This window comes from Lethenteron reissneri, chromosome 9, assembly GCF_015708825.2.
Source record: "Lethenteron reissneri isolate LAM-NWPU_2019-01 chromosome 9, ASM1570882v1, whole genome shotgun sequence".
Classification (NCBI taxonomy): domain Eukaryota; kingdom Metazoa; phylum Chordata; class Hyperoartia; order Petromyzontiformes; family Petromyzontidae; genus Lethenteron; species Lethenteron reissneri.
The window spans coordinates 4,137,363-4,151,576 of NC_083787.1; the positions used below are offsets into that span (position 1 = coordinate 4,137,363).

General features: G+C 44.3%; 1 protein-coding gene across 5 annotated transcripts in view; it reads left to right on the forward strand.

Annotated features, from left to right (window-relative positions):
- The window catches only part of LOC133340453 (receptor-interacting serine/threonine-protein kinase 3-like), a 33,632-nt gene that overhangs the window by 708 nt on the left and 18,710 nt on the right, over positions 1-14,214 (forward strand). For 2 of the 5 annotated variants that reach the window (XM_061548710.1, XM_061548712.1), the window contains 6 exons: positions 4,390-4,605; positions 7,325-7,622; positions 8,501-8,646; positions 8,898-8,947; positions 9,942-10,100; positions 10,596-10,678. In XM_061548710.1, coding sequence (XP_061404694.1) covers positions 4,430-4,605; positions 7,325-7,622; positions 8,501-8,646; positions 8,898-8,947; positions 9,942-10,100; positions 10,596-10,678 — 912 coding nt within the window. In that variant the 5' untranslated portion in view covers positions 4,390-4,429. The remainder of the gene's footprint in view (positions 1-4,389; positions 4,606-7,324; positions 7,623-8,500; positions 8,647-8,897; positions 8,948-9,941; positions 10,101-10,595; positions 10,679-14,214) is intronic. The other 3 variants (XM_061548713.1, XM_061548711.1, XM_061548714.1) reach the window with 2 other exon arrangements.

Consider the following 14,214-nt stretch of genomic DNA (forward strand, 5'->3'; position numbering starts at 1 on the left):
CGCAGCGAGGGCACAACGCTGCCCTTCAACAACAACAACAATCATCATCATCATAGCCAGAGCCATCGTTGTTACCGTACCGTGAAACTGCAGCGGCACCAGCGCAGCGAAAACAACAACCACCATCACCACCACCATCACCCCGGGTTGTCCAGCCAGGCCCCCCGGCCATAGGAACGGCGAGTGTATCACAGCCGTTGGCATGGGGAGGTGTACAGGGGGGGGGTGGTACAGGGGGGGGAGGGGTGTACAGGGGGGAGGGTGGTACTGGTACGGGGGGGGGGGTGGTACAGGCGGGGAGGGGTGTACAGGGGGGGGGGTGGTACAGGGGGGGGGGGGGGTGGTACAGGCGGGGAGGGGTGTACAGGGGAGGTGGGTGGTACAAGGGGGGGGGGTGGTGGTACAGGGGGGGGGGTGGTACAGGCGGGGAGGGGTGTACAGGGGAGGGGGGTGGTACAGGGGGGGGGTGGTACAGGCGGGGAGGGGTGTACAGGGGAGGGGGGTGGTACAAGGGGGGGGGGTGGTGGTACAGGGGGGGGGGGGGGTACAGTGGGCGGGTGGTACAGAGGGGGAGGGGTGTACAGGGGGGGGGGTGGTACGGGGGGGGGGTATGGGGGGGTGGTACAGGGGGGGGAGGGGGGTACAGGGGGGGTACAGGGTGGGGGGGGTACAGGGGAGGTAGTGGTAGGGGAGGTACAGGGGGAGGGGGCTTCCTTTTCATTCAGCGGTGGGTTGACGAAAGGGCCACGGGGTCTCGCATCGTGACCCATCTTCCTGTTTAAATGCAAGCCGCTTGAATGATGACGACGGCGCAGAATGCTGCTTCTTGGGGTTATTGTGGCTTGTTTAGTTTATTTTACTTTAAACGTCGGCAGTCCGTACACATTCCCATTGTGTTTTGGCGTTGCCAATTAACTTTCCACGTATTTAAATCCGCCCCATTGTTTTTTTTACACGTTTGGTAGCGTAAGCTAGCGGTGGAAAGAGCATGACTTATAGGGCGGTAAATCGATGTTGATGAAATGTTTTGGCTAGCGTTTGGTTTCAGTTTATTTTTTTTAAATGAGGGTTCAAAGGTCCCCCTCTTTGTACGTGTACACGTTCTCATATTTGCAGGCTTTTAAATCGTGTATTTTGTTTAGGCGCATTAAGTATAGCAATGCTCACGAGTGTAATCCTAGTTTGTCAATGCTACAAGTGATGTACCCGAGGTTTTTTTTCTACTCCAAAGCGGACATGAACTTTGCATAGTAGCGACTCAAATGTTTGTTGCTAAGCGAGCAAACACATTCAAATATCACGTTCAAGATTGTACAATGCACCTCATGCGGACAAATACAGAGCCATTCGCTTCAATGCCACGTAAAAGAAGAACACATTGTCCTGCGGAGGGAGCTGGTGTAGGAACGTTGGATTGCTCGGTCAATGGCCTGCAGGGTCAACGGCGGCGTGGTGTATTCCGCAAATATGCCCGATTGTGAGGGCGGGCACAAGCCGGCGTGAGTAGGTTAAACGTTGAGTTTTATAAGGGCACCACGGGGTGACCAGCCCCTCCCCACCCAGCCCCATCCTCACCACCCAGCCCCACCCAGCCCCTCCCCACCCAGCCCCACCCCTCCCACCCCCCACCCAGTCCCACCCTCCCCACCCAGCCCCTCCCCACCCTCCCCACCCAGCCCCACCCTCCCCACCCAGCCCCACCCTCCCCACCCAGCCCCTCCCCACCCAGCCCCACCCCTCCCACCCCCCACCCAGTCCCACCCTCCCCACCCAGCCCCTCCCCACCCTCCCCACCCAGCCCCACCCTCCCCACCCAGCCCCTCCCTGCACGACGGACACAATAATCCCCTGTGGGCTGGTGTAACCAGGAGGTTTCTACCAGTATTAACTGCTATGCCAGCACTACTGAATGCTGCTATACTGCACAGTATATTCGTCATATGCAAAAGCATGTCCAATGTGGGTTGCATTTAAACGTACTAACTTTTCCCTTAAGACTGTTGTTTGTTTGAGACCTGTTTTTATCAATTCTGCAACAATACAGGGTGGCCCTTGCCATATTGTTCATACTACAGCAGCTATAGATTAGAAGAATAAGAAAAAGTTTTGCTGGCTGCGTGCCAGGCGTGCGTGCAACGTCACCGCGCACATGTGCGTGATGACGTCAGTCGTCACCTGGATTCCACAGCTCCGAGCGTGGTGACGTGACACAGAATCAGAATATTTATTGCTGCAGGAGAAATCCGATGAGCTATGAAGCGCTTATTCACAGATGCCCAGTCGGGTATGGGCAAGAACGTAACATCAATAAAGAGTTACACAAATGACGATAGGAGTGAAACGTATAGGAATGGTAAATAAATCACCAAAAATAGCTCGCTGAGCTATTAAGCATCGTTTTCAGAAGCGACCTGGCCACAAATGAAAGATCATCGTAGTGGCTTAACACGCGAATCGTGAAACTGAATGGCAACGTTTAGACTATAACCTCTAATGCGAGGGGAATATAGCCTTGCATGAATCACTACAAGTCGTAAATCAAAGTCCAATGGACAATTGAAATATCCAGTATTTCGACTTGACCAGGTTCAATGCAATCTATTTTGTTCTGATTTTTTTTTTCTGTTAATGTTTTAGATTTATCTTTCTGCAACCTATACAGTATTAATGAAGTTCCATGTACTTTATTTCTTGAATGTATTTTTTGCAAATGAGACGCGTTACAACAAACTCTTTAGTTCTTACAAATAAATTGGGTCGTCATTAATTACGGTGTGTTGTTCTGACTCGTCTCATTGCAGAGCACATTCAAAACTTTTCGTGCCAGAGTGGTGGCAATATATACATCAACTTGTCACATTTTCAGCAGCTCTGAGACTTAAGCTGAATCACAACAGAGTAAAACATAAAGTATTTGTCAGAGATTAATAATACTGTAATCATTCTCATTGATCTGAGTTTTATTCCAGGCCATGTCTACTTTCAGTGGCGAGTGTTATTTCGACAGGTTCTGGGCATCCCGTATACCGACCTCCAGCGTGGTGAAGTACGGTCAGACAACCCACATGAGCAGCATGGCATGGAGAGAGAGGCCTTTATCGGGCAATGGATTGACAAAGAGCTCCATGAAAAACAACAACATTGCTTGTTGATGGCAATTCAGTAGAGTACTGCCTGGCTACAACAATTCACGGGGTTTACTTCGACTTGCCCGAAAGAACTTTGATGTGTGACGCTAACACGGAGAAGTTACAAAGCTTTAAAATAACGCACGTAACTGTGGTTTACATAGACTGGTGCCGTGCCCAGTTTTATAAATAGCAATGGAATAACTGCATTCAATTCTGTCGGCAGTAATTCATGAGCCCTGGAGCATGTTGCTTTAGTCGAACATGGGCAGATAGATAAGGGAGGAAGTGTCTTTTTGTGAAAGTGTTGAACGTTTTCGTTCGGTTAGTTTTTGCTAGTATGTGTAACTCTACATAGACATTGTAGAGTGCACACTTCCTTTTGCCTATGCACTAGTTTATGAAATATATTCAGGCCCAGACCACCCCACCATCTTGAGTTCTTCAAAAGGATGTTAGTCATGCTTTGGCAATACAGTATTGTGCTCTATAACTTGGCTGGACGTGGAGATAAATGAGAGCCAAAATAGGCAGAACAAATAGTATTCTTTGGCTCTTTCGGTAAAGTCATGTGATCGTTCAAAGAAAATAACATCATCAGGATGACGGTCGCTTGTGTTGTGAACGAAACGTCGTAGTTTTTTGTTATTTTCTTCGAACCTATATACGTGACTTTACCGAAAGACCCAAAAATATGATTTCCTGCAGTCACGAAAGCTTTAAGTCAAGAGGAAGAACAAAGTTTATATGATGGTGGTGTTTACAGGTTTTCTTCTCTTGTGTAATCATTTACCCCAACCCAACGATTTGACAAAAGTCAGGACTGTCATGAGCTTGAAAAAACGTATTTCTTTGGTCTCATTTTAACCATCTTGTTTGCATTGCTTTTAGTTTTGTTCTGTCCTGTTTGTGCAGGCTCATTCACTGCTTTGGGCGAAATGTAGCTTCTAAATGATACATGTTGACTTAAAGCTTTCGTGACTGCAGGAATTCATATTCTTTGGGTCTTTCGGTAAAGCCACGTAGATATAAAAAGTAAAAATAATAATAACAATAATAAGTGTCATGACGTTTCAATCACAACACAAGCAATCGTCATCAGGTGAATGTTATATAATATTTTCATGCACAGTTTGACGCACGTATCATGAGCACAAGAATCTATTTTAACATGCATCGTTGCATGCCTCGTGTTGAGCATTCGCTTGTGAGTTAGGACGCGCACGCACGTGTCACAGCAGCGGAAACTTCTCTCTTCCAGCAGAGCGCCGCGGTATCAGCGAGAGGCTGACCCTGGCGGCATGGCGGTATCGAGTGCGTCGTTAAGCAGTGACCTCTGCAGGGTCAGGTGGGAGGACCTGGAGAACAAGATTAAAATTGGCTCTGGAGGCTTTGGAATTGTCTACAAGGCCAGGCACAAAATCTGGACCATCGACGTGGCGATCAAGTGCCTGCTGCCCAACCAATCCAGCGACAGGTTGGTCATCTTCTTCTTGGTTCTTTCGGTAAAGTCACGTTGAAGGAAAATAATAAAATAATAAAAATAAAACATAATAAAATAATTCTCACGACGTTTCGGCCACAACGCAAACAGACGTCCTCAGGTGAAGAACAGGTCTGTCGGAAAGCAAGCGTCTGAATGAAACACCACCAGGCTTGGCAGCGTATATTTAAGCTGGGTTGGAGGGGGAAGAGTGCTTTGACAAGCGGTTTGTCACCGGCTAATTTCGGCTAATTGCCTTTGCTTGCAAGTGTACCTCGCGTTGGACCATTGCGGATTTGGAATTTTTCCGTGCAAATCTTTAATGTTACGTGGGTATGTGGTGCACGTATGCGCATGTGTCATACCTTGTTTACCCATGGCACAAATGACCCGTGCCCTGCGTCACGCTCAGCAAGCTTGGCTGGAGTGCGGCTCAGGCAGCCAAGGTTTCACCTTTTTATCCCTCCTTGAAAGTCATTACATTTTAAAGCACTCACAACTGTGTATTAGATGATACATTACTGTATTACGTGTAATTAAACCTGTGTAAGTGTACATTGTTTGAATTATATACGTGATGGTACACGTATGTATATGAAGATAAGTAAGTGCAATCTGTTTATGCATTTTATTCAATTTGACCTTTCCACCCCTGCCTTGATGGCACACTATTGCCCTGTAGGTGTCATCGCTGAGCACACACTAGCAGACGATTTGCTAGAAAACCATCAAAGTTTCCATTTACTATAGAGCGCCGCATGCCCCCTCTTACAACACTTCACATTCCTCATTTGTAAGAACTATTGACAGTGCGCTTGCATTGACCCCCCTTTCAGTTTTAGTCGTTACTCACGTGCAGGGGTCAGCAGCGTGTGGCTGAGGAGCCACACGCGACTATTTAAGGAATGCTGCTTCGTGACGTCGTTTATTAAGGGACCACGTCTCGTTTTCACATTGCAGCTCTTGAGACACATTGATGTCAATTTTCGATTTAAAGCTTTCGTGACTGCAGGGATTCATCGTCTCGGTTCTTTCGGTAAAGTCACGTAGAAGGGAAATAATAAAGTAATAAAAATAAAACAGACGGCTGCTTGCGTTGTGGCCGAAACGTCGTGAGAATTTTTTTATTATGTTTTATTTTTTTATTTTTTTATTTCCCTTCTACGTGACTTTACCGAAAGAACCAAGAAGACACATTGATGTGTGTTTTTTTTTTACCGAATTCAGGAAAAAATGTCTCGTTTGCCGACCCCCTGCCCATGAGCGTGAGCTCTCACTTTAGATGCATTGAAAGTAATTTAGCGTTTAAGTCTAGCTTTAGCATGACGAGAGAGCGGAGCATTGGCACAGTGGTATTTGGACAATGCGCTATGAACCAGGCATCCACAGTTACATTTCTGGCCATGGCTAACATCTGCACTGGCCTTTCTCCGACCTGCCCTTTAACCGACAAGGCATGGGGAATTGCAATTAGATCAGTTAACTCATTGTTTTATTTTGCATTTTACTTAACAATAACTTCCTTATAATAAGGCAGCTATTGAACAAAAAAATATTATATATTTAGGCATATTAATTTGATTTTATAATATTTCTATATTTTGTAGTTCTCAGTTGATCAGTGCCATCATAGGTAATGACAATGAACCAATCGTAACCTTTTTAAATAACTTAGTTCGAGAAAATCTGTGAAAGACTGAGTTAATTGGGAGACGTTTTGTTATTTTACTTATTACCTAAGCACTTCAAGTAATACATTGGCAACTAAAACCCTGAAAATATTTGAGTGTTTTTTAAAATCTCCTTTCCAAATTGCAAACACTGTGTTTTTTTGTGAGGGCATTACCTGACCTGCCTTGACGGAAAACTTGTTTCAATGCCTGCATTGATGCATTGTATAGTGCTCACTACGGTCAACTTTCGAGTATACAGCACGATCACGAAAATATACGGGGAGTATTATTTACCTGTTTGCTGCCCGTTCTCATTTCCTGTGCCGGCATTGCAGCCACCTATTTTGTCCCGCATTCCCACTGCAACACAGGAAACCTGCAATGTATGCAGCGACTCATCCTCGTACTATTTTTGGTTCTCGCGTTAATAGCTGGATGATGGATAAACATTTTGAAAACATCAATAGTAGGTAGTGCAGTTAACTCGCTTCTATCCCTGGGTGGGTTATATTATCCATCAGCATTGCGTATTAACCACACTTGCAGAAAAACATCTGACACGTGCTGATTGTATTATTATTAATCGATCTTCACTCGTTGGGGGGGTCCATGACTCGGTGCACACATGACCACAACCATGTCGGCAAGTAAACCGATTGCTTGAATAAGCGACAAAAAAACAGGTGACAGATTTTGCGGTGTTAAACAATGAATACTTTTTATCCAGTGTATTTTCATATGATCTATTTCTATTTGTATCCAGACAATCACTCTCCGCACGCCCGCCCACCTGCGCTCCCCCCCCCCCCCCAATTAAATGTCGAACAATGCGCAGTAATCTTCTTGGTTCTTTCGGTAAAGTCACGTAGAATGGAAATAATAAAATAATAAAAATAAAGCATAATAAAATAATTTTATTATTTCCATTCTACGTGACTTTACCGAAAGAACCAAGAAGATGAATCCCTGCAGTCACGAAAGCTTTAAATCGAAATTTAATGCACAGTAAATAACGCGTTTTCTTTAAAATCCTGTTTCAGTGCCCGAGAGAAGCTTATGGATGAGGCGAAGAAAATGTGGCGCGCACAATTCCAATTTGTGTTGCCCGTGCGCGGGACCTTTCGCGACGAGCACAACTTGGGCGTCGTGATGGAGTTCATGCCGCACGGCTCCATCGCCGGGCTGCTGGAGCGCCTGGAGCCGCCCTGGTCGCTCCGCTTCCGGCTCCTGCACGAAGTGGCGCTCGCCATGAACTTCCTGCACAGCCTGGAGCCCCAGCTGCTGCACCTGGACCTGAAGCCTCAGAACGTGCTGCTCGATGAGGACTTGCACGCCAAGGTTCACACGCGCTCTCCTTCAAGCGGCTCCTTCGTAGTGGTTATCGGCACCTAAATTTCGATTTAAAGCTTTTGTGACTGCAGGGATTCATCTTCTTGGTTCTTTCGGTAAAGTCACGTAGGAGGGAAGTAATAAAATAATAAAAATAAAACATAATAAAATAATTCTCACGACGTTTTGGCCACAACGCGAGCGGCCGTCCTCAGGTGAAGAATGAAACACCACCAAGCTTGGAGCGTATATTTAAGCTGGGTTGGAGGGGGGAAGAAGAGCGCCTTGACAAAAGAATTTGCATATCAAGAGGAATTTAGCATATTTATTGGAAATGCGTAGGAACGTCGTGAGAATTATTTTATTATTATTTTATTACTTCCCTTCTTCCCTTCTACGTGACCTTACCGAAAGAACCAAGAAGATATCGGCACCTCCTCAAGTCCCTCGCGCTTGTCGTCACCATCATCGTCATCGCCCATCAATCATGACTGTCGTCGTCGTCTTCATTAGAGATGCAGATCTAAATAGTTTTTTATCGATTCTCTACGCTCACGATACGCACGTCAAAACTACGCATGTAAAATTCAGTTACGTGTGAATTTTGCAAGTTGTATGATAACTACCCAACAATTATACTTTTAGGCTAATGCAGCAAATAAAGTTGCATACTGCGAGGTTGGAAAACGGTGGAAACAATGCAAACATGATTGTAAAAAAATAAGACAAAAAAAAATACGGGCTGTTTTTCTTGAATCTAAACGTGATGCGTAATTTTGCCTATTTTGGGGAGTGGGGCAGGGGAGTGTGAAGGGTGAATGATCACATGTGTAATCGTCATCGTCTGCTCAAGTGACCGCAGTGGGGTCAAACTCTGCTGTCTGCAGGTCGCTGACTTTGGTTTATCCAAGTTCAGGAAGACTGAGGCCTCCCATCGGAGTGATATGAACGTGTTGGGGACACAGGAGTACATGCCCCCTGAGTCGCTCAGAAACATCAATCACCATCCCAACACAGCCTTTGATGTCTACAGGTCAGAGGCTAGGAACTTGCTCAACCAGATATCTAAGGAGCTTAGATGCGAGGTTCAGTCGTGCGATATTCTTGCAATGACTTTGTGCGTAACAATCTTCTTTTTGTATTACTCCGTTTAACAAAGGGTGAAGCATTTTTTGTCTGCTACACACAGCAAATTTGTTCAAAGTACTCTTTTAATTTTGAATTCTGTTTCTTGGATATATGGGATGACAGAAGCCCCATTATAATACTGTGTGTGTCCAACAGCTATGCGATACTCATCTGGGCTGTGCTTACACGAGAGGTGCCCTATGAATGTAAGAAAACCACTCGCACGCATATCCTACAATATTTTTTATGTTTTTAAAAACAAATTTTAAGGTGCTGGCTTAATTCAGTTTGCTCTTGTTTCTTACATTCTCTCTCTTCATTACTGTTTTTCAACAATATTTGTCTGCATTTAATTCTTATCTAATTCTCTTCTGCCATGGTCTCTCGTCTCGGTTATCCTTTTTATGTTTTGGTTTCTCTCATTTCGTTTTCCTTTGCATCCCATTTTCTGCCTGCCTTGCTGTCCAGTATTTTTACGGTTTTCTGTCGAATCTGTCTGGCCACCTATTAGCATCATGTGATATAATACGCTGTGTTGTGTCTGTCTGTCTATTAGCATCCTAAGTTATAATGTTTAAGTAGTATTGTGTCTGCTATCATCCTACGATACAAATCTACGTTGTGTTGTGTCTGTCTGTCTATTAGCATCCTAAGTTATATGTTTAAGTAGTATTGTGTCTGCTATCATCCTACGATACAAATCTACGTTGTGTTGTGTCTGTCTGTCTATTAGCATCCTAAGTTATGATGTTTAAGTAGTATTGTGTCTGCTATCATCCTACGATACAAATCTACGTTGTGTTGTGTCTGTCTGTCTATTAGTATCCTAAGTTATAATGTTTAAGTAGTATTGTGTCTGCTATCATCCTACGATACAAATCTACGTTGTGTTGTGTCTGTCTGTCTATTAGCATCCTAAGTTATAATGTTTAAGTAGTATTGTGTCTGCTATCATCCTACGATACAAATCTACGTTGTGTTGTGTCTGTCTGTCTATTAGCATCCTAAGTTATAATGTTTAAGTAGTATTGTGTCTGCTATCATCCTACGATACAAATCTACGTTGTGTTGTGTCTGTCTGTCTATTAGCATCCTAAGTTATAATGTTTAAGTAGTATTGTGTCTGCTATCATCCTACGATACAAATCTACGTTGTGTTGTGTCTGTCTGTCCATCTGTCTGTTTCCATCTTCAATACAGATGCACCATCAGACTTGATCTTACTTCTTGTCCCTGAGGGTCAAAGGCCAGACCTGATGAAGATACCAAAGAATGCAAACGTGGCAGGGATCCCAAAATACGAGGATCTCATGAAGCTTTGCTGGGACGGTAACCAGCTTAAGAGGCCATCCTTCAGGGGTCAGTCAAGCAACTCGCTGCTTTTCTACATAACGCCCTTGCGCTGTATAAACAAGTAATAGTGTTTCACTAAGCACGGATTTCAATTAGCTCGAATGAGCACATGTGAAACCGAGCATCACTGTTGGATGGTGTCGTGCACGTGCAACTTCTGTTCATTGAATGTTGCGAATTGTACGAGTTGCCTTTAATTCTGAAACTCTGAACATTTGAAAAGCGAATATTCTCAATATGTTCTCGCGAAAAGGAATTGGCCAACATATGGAACAGAGGCTTCTTGAAAAATTATGAATATTCCATTAGGCTTTCCTGGAGAAATAAATAATTATTTTTGTACATTATCAATTATTTTACGTGTCAAATCACTTGGCATATCTCCTAAGTAATACTTTAGACCATTGTGCTGCGTTATGTTCTAAGCACACTGTGTTGTTATTTGTCAATGAAAAAATACGACTTGTCTCTTTCCTGCTTTCCATTCGTTTACGATGACAGACATTTTAACGGAAACGCAAGTAATTTTGGACACGCACAAGAGTTATTTAGCCTCAGACGTGCTGAAAGTAAGGAACATACTGGTAAGTGAGAATCGATCGTGAATGCATTAGTTGACAAGCAAATAAGCCAATGATCAGTTCTGCCAATCGTGCCTTATGAATACAGATCTTTCCTATCCAGTTAAAGGCCTGACCTCGACTTTGTGATAATGTACTATATATATATGTACAAGGAAACTTAAAAAATACACACCGATTTTGCGGATGCTATTCGCGAATCCTATAATCCACGACAACCCACAAGAAAAATGGAAAAAATGTTTTGTGGATATTTGTGCCAAAACCCACATTTTAGATTTTAACACCTGCAGAATTTAGGAGTTGCTGCAGACGACAGACTTATCGTGAATCTTAGGATTCGTAAAAGTGGAGAGCACAGGTTATTAAAATGTCCTGCCGCTACTCACTGCTGCACCTCAAACTTCAAACCCTTATCCTTAAAAGTCATGCACAAGCTCACCAAAACAATGAAAGCTGTCTCGGAGGAACACAACTGGAAACACGTCAGAGTATGTATACCGAGGGCATTTACTGACAGTGGACTGGAATCGAAATCAAGTAATGAGTCAAACTAGAATAAATTGGGAGTGGTGTTTGAAAAATGCGCTTGATAATGAAAATCAACGTTGTGTTGTGCATTAGAAAGAGTTTTTTTCATCGGTGTATGTTGCCTGCTACGAAGTAAGGATTTGACGTGAGAATTGATGAAGAATAAGTATAACCCATAAAAACTAAGTTTTTCAATCCTTTATATGCGTGGCGGCTAGAGTCCTCTCGTCCTCTGGCTTGAGATGGCTGCCACCTATGGGTCAGATGATTGCATTGCACCATTAAGCAATTGGTAATTAAATATAATATTTTTGTCCTAAAAAGTGTATAATTTTGGAAAAAAAATTTCACGAACATTAATTGTCACGCACAACGAGTCTGTGTGCAAAATGTCAGCTCGATTGGATCACGGGAAGTGGGTTAAAAAACGACCGAAAGATTTGCACGGTCCTAAGCAAGCACGCGAACTTGAAATAAAGGATTTAAAACATTTCACAAGAGCTGAGAGTTTGTAGAAAAAAATCACGGGAGAGGCGCACGCTTGAAATTGTACTGAAAATATGGGGAGCGCGTGGATCGGAGAGCGAACACGAGTTACAGCCACGACATTTGGTTCTTGAGAAAAGCAAAGCGTGGGGGGCCTGGGCAGGTCACATCGCTTGAAGGGGGGGGGGGGGGGCACACGCTGGGATTGTCGAGACTTAACGGTGCAGTGGCAATCTTAATTTTGGAGCTTTCGTGACTGCAGGAATTATTCTTTGGTTCTGTCGGTTAAGTCACGTCTAAAGATACAATAATAAGTTAAATATTAGCATATTACGACGTTTCGATTGCAACACAAGCAATCGTCAGGTATAAAATAAATAGCAACAAAAAATCTAACTAGAAAACTATAGACAGACATACAAGCAGACAGACATCGCAAGGACACACAGAGAGAGAACACATATCGGCACAAAGAGAGAGGTCGTTTCTGTGACGGTGCCTTAAATATAGAGAGGGGGGCGGGGGCGGAGAGGTGCAGTGGCAGCCAGAGCGATGGAGCACGCCAGAAAAGGGGTACGCGTTCACTCCGGAGATGTTGCGAGGAGATCATCTCGTGCGCAGGAGCTGTGAGTCGTCGTTGCATCTTGGGATCATGAGGGCTGAGTTTGGAAGACCTTCATCCAGCAGTGGGACAGCTCATGGCTGTTGATTGATGACAGCCGCTTAATGAAGGATAAATTGTGGCCATGACCATTGGAACAATTCTAATTATCTCAACAATAGTAGTTTGGGAGACTGTTTAAATGCTGCTTGTTACTTTTACAACTTGATGTTATGCCAAAGTATTTCTATTTCCATAAGATATAATAATGTATTCATGAAGGGGAAAGATGACATTTTCTTGTTTAGTAATTGGAGGCTTTTTTTTCCAAATGCAATTAAAAGATTAACATGGTTTAAACTTGAATACAATAATTAAAGTGATTAACAAATAAGATTCAATTAATTTATGCATTTATTCCTTTATTTCATAATCTGTTGCATTAACTCCTAAACTGACTTACTATTTCGATTTGAAGCTTTCGTGACTGCAAGGATTCATCTTCTTGGCTCTTTCAGTAAAGTCACGTAAAATGGAAATAATAAAATAAAAAAACATAATAAAATAATTCTCACGACGTTTCGGCCACAACGCAAGCAGCCGTCAGAGTCTTATCGACAGACCTCAGGATGGCTGCTTGCATTGTGGCCGAAACGTCGTGAGAATTATTTTATTATGTTTTATTTTCATTATTTTATTATTTCCATTCTACGTGACTTTACCGAAAGAACCAAGAAGATGACTATTACTACTCGAATTCATGTAGTGAATTTGTCGTTGTGTGTAAAGCACAATTCTAATTTGGTATTATAGATTGTTTTTTAAAGGTAAAAGTGCAGGCCTGCAATGACTTGCTCGCAACGTCTTCTTCCACGCGTTTCTCCCACTCGTGGTGGGGTCCACTGTCCTTGCCATCATTCTCCACGCTGCCCTGTCCTGCGTCATCTCCCTTTCCGCTCCTCGTGCCATCATGGTCCGATTGCACCACATTGCCCCACCTCTTCTGCCTTCCTCTTGATCTCTTCCCTTCCACTTGCATCACTTGCAACTTCTGACCCACATTTTCCTGTCGTCTCGCAACATGACCGAACCACATCAGCTTTTTCTCTCCCATCCTCTCTGTGATTTCTACCACGTTGAGTCCTTCCTCCGACTTCGTAATTTCTCACCCTGTCCTTGTTAATCCCAACATGCACTGCAACATCCTCATCTCTGTCACTGGCATAGCTTGGTCCTCCCTCTTTCTAGTGCCCCAGCACTCGGCCCCATACCACAGCACCAGCCTCACCACCGTCTTGTACTATACACTACACTATACACTACACTATACACTACTATACACTACACTATACACTACACACTTTTCCCTTCAATCAAACTGGGGGGGGACCCTCTTATCGCACACCACACCGGCCATCTCTCGCCACTTCAGCCGTCCAGCCCTTGTTCTTGTTGCCGACTCTCCTCCTGGTGATCCATCAGCACCACGTCGTTGCACCCAGGCACTTAGACGCTTGCTCGCAACGCTTGAGGCAAAAAGAAAGGCGTCCGTTAAAGGCATCTCTCGAAAGTCCCTCTAGAGCAGGGGTCCCCAACCCCCGGGCCACGGACTGGTACCGGTCCGTGGCCTGTTAGGAACCGGGCCGCACGGCAGGAGGAGAGCAGTGAGTCCGCGCGTGGAACCCGCCCCCATTATTTTATTATTTACCACTTCCGTCCGTGCCTCTTTCCCGCACTGCGCACTGGTCTCAGTCACAGTTTTGGTAAGCCCACAAGCTGCTAACCCCTAGCCACAATGAGTAAAAAACGTCGCTGGAGAGCTGCTTTGAAAAGGGGGAAAGACCCATTGATGAACCCCCCCCCCCCCCCGGTTCGTGAAAAAATTGTTTTCCACGAAACCGGTCCCTGGTGCCAAAAAGGT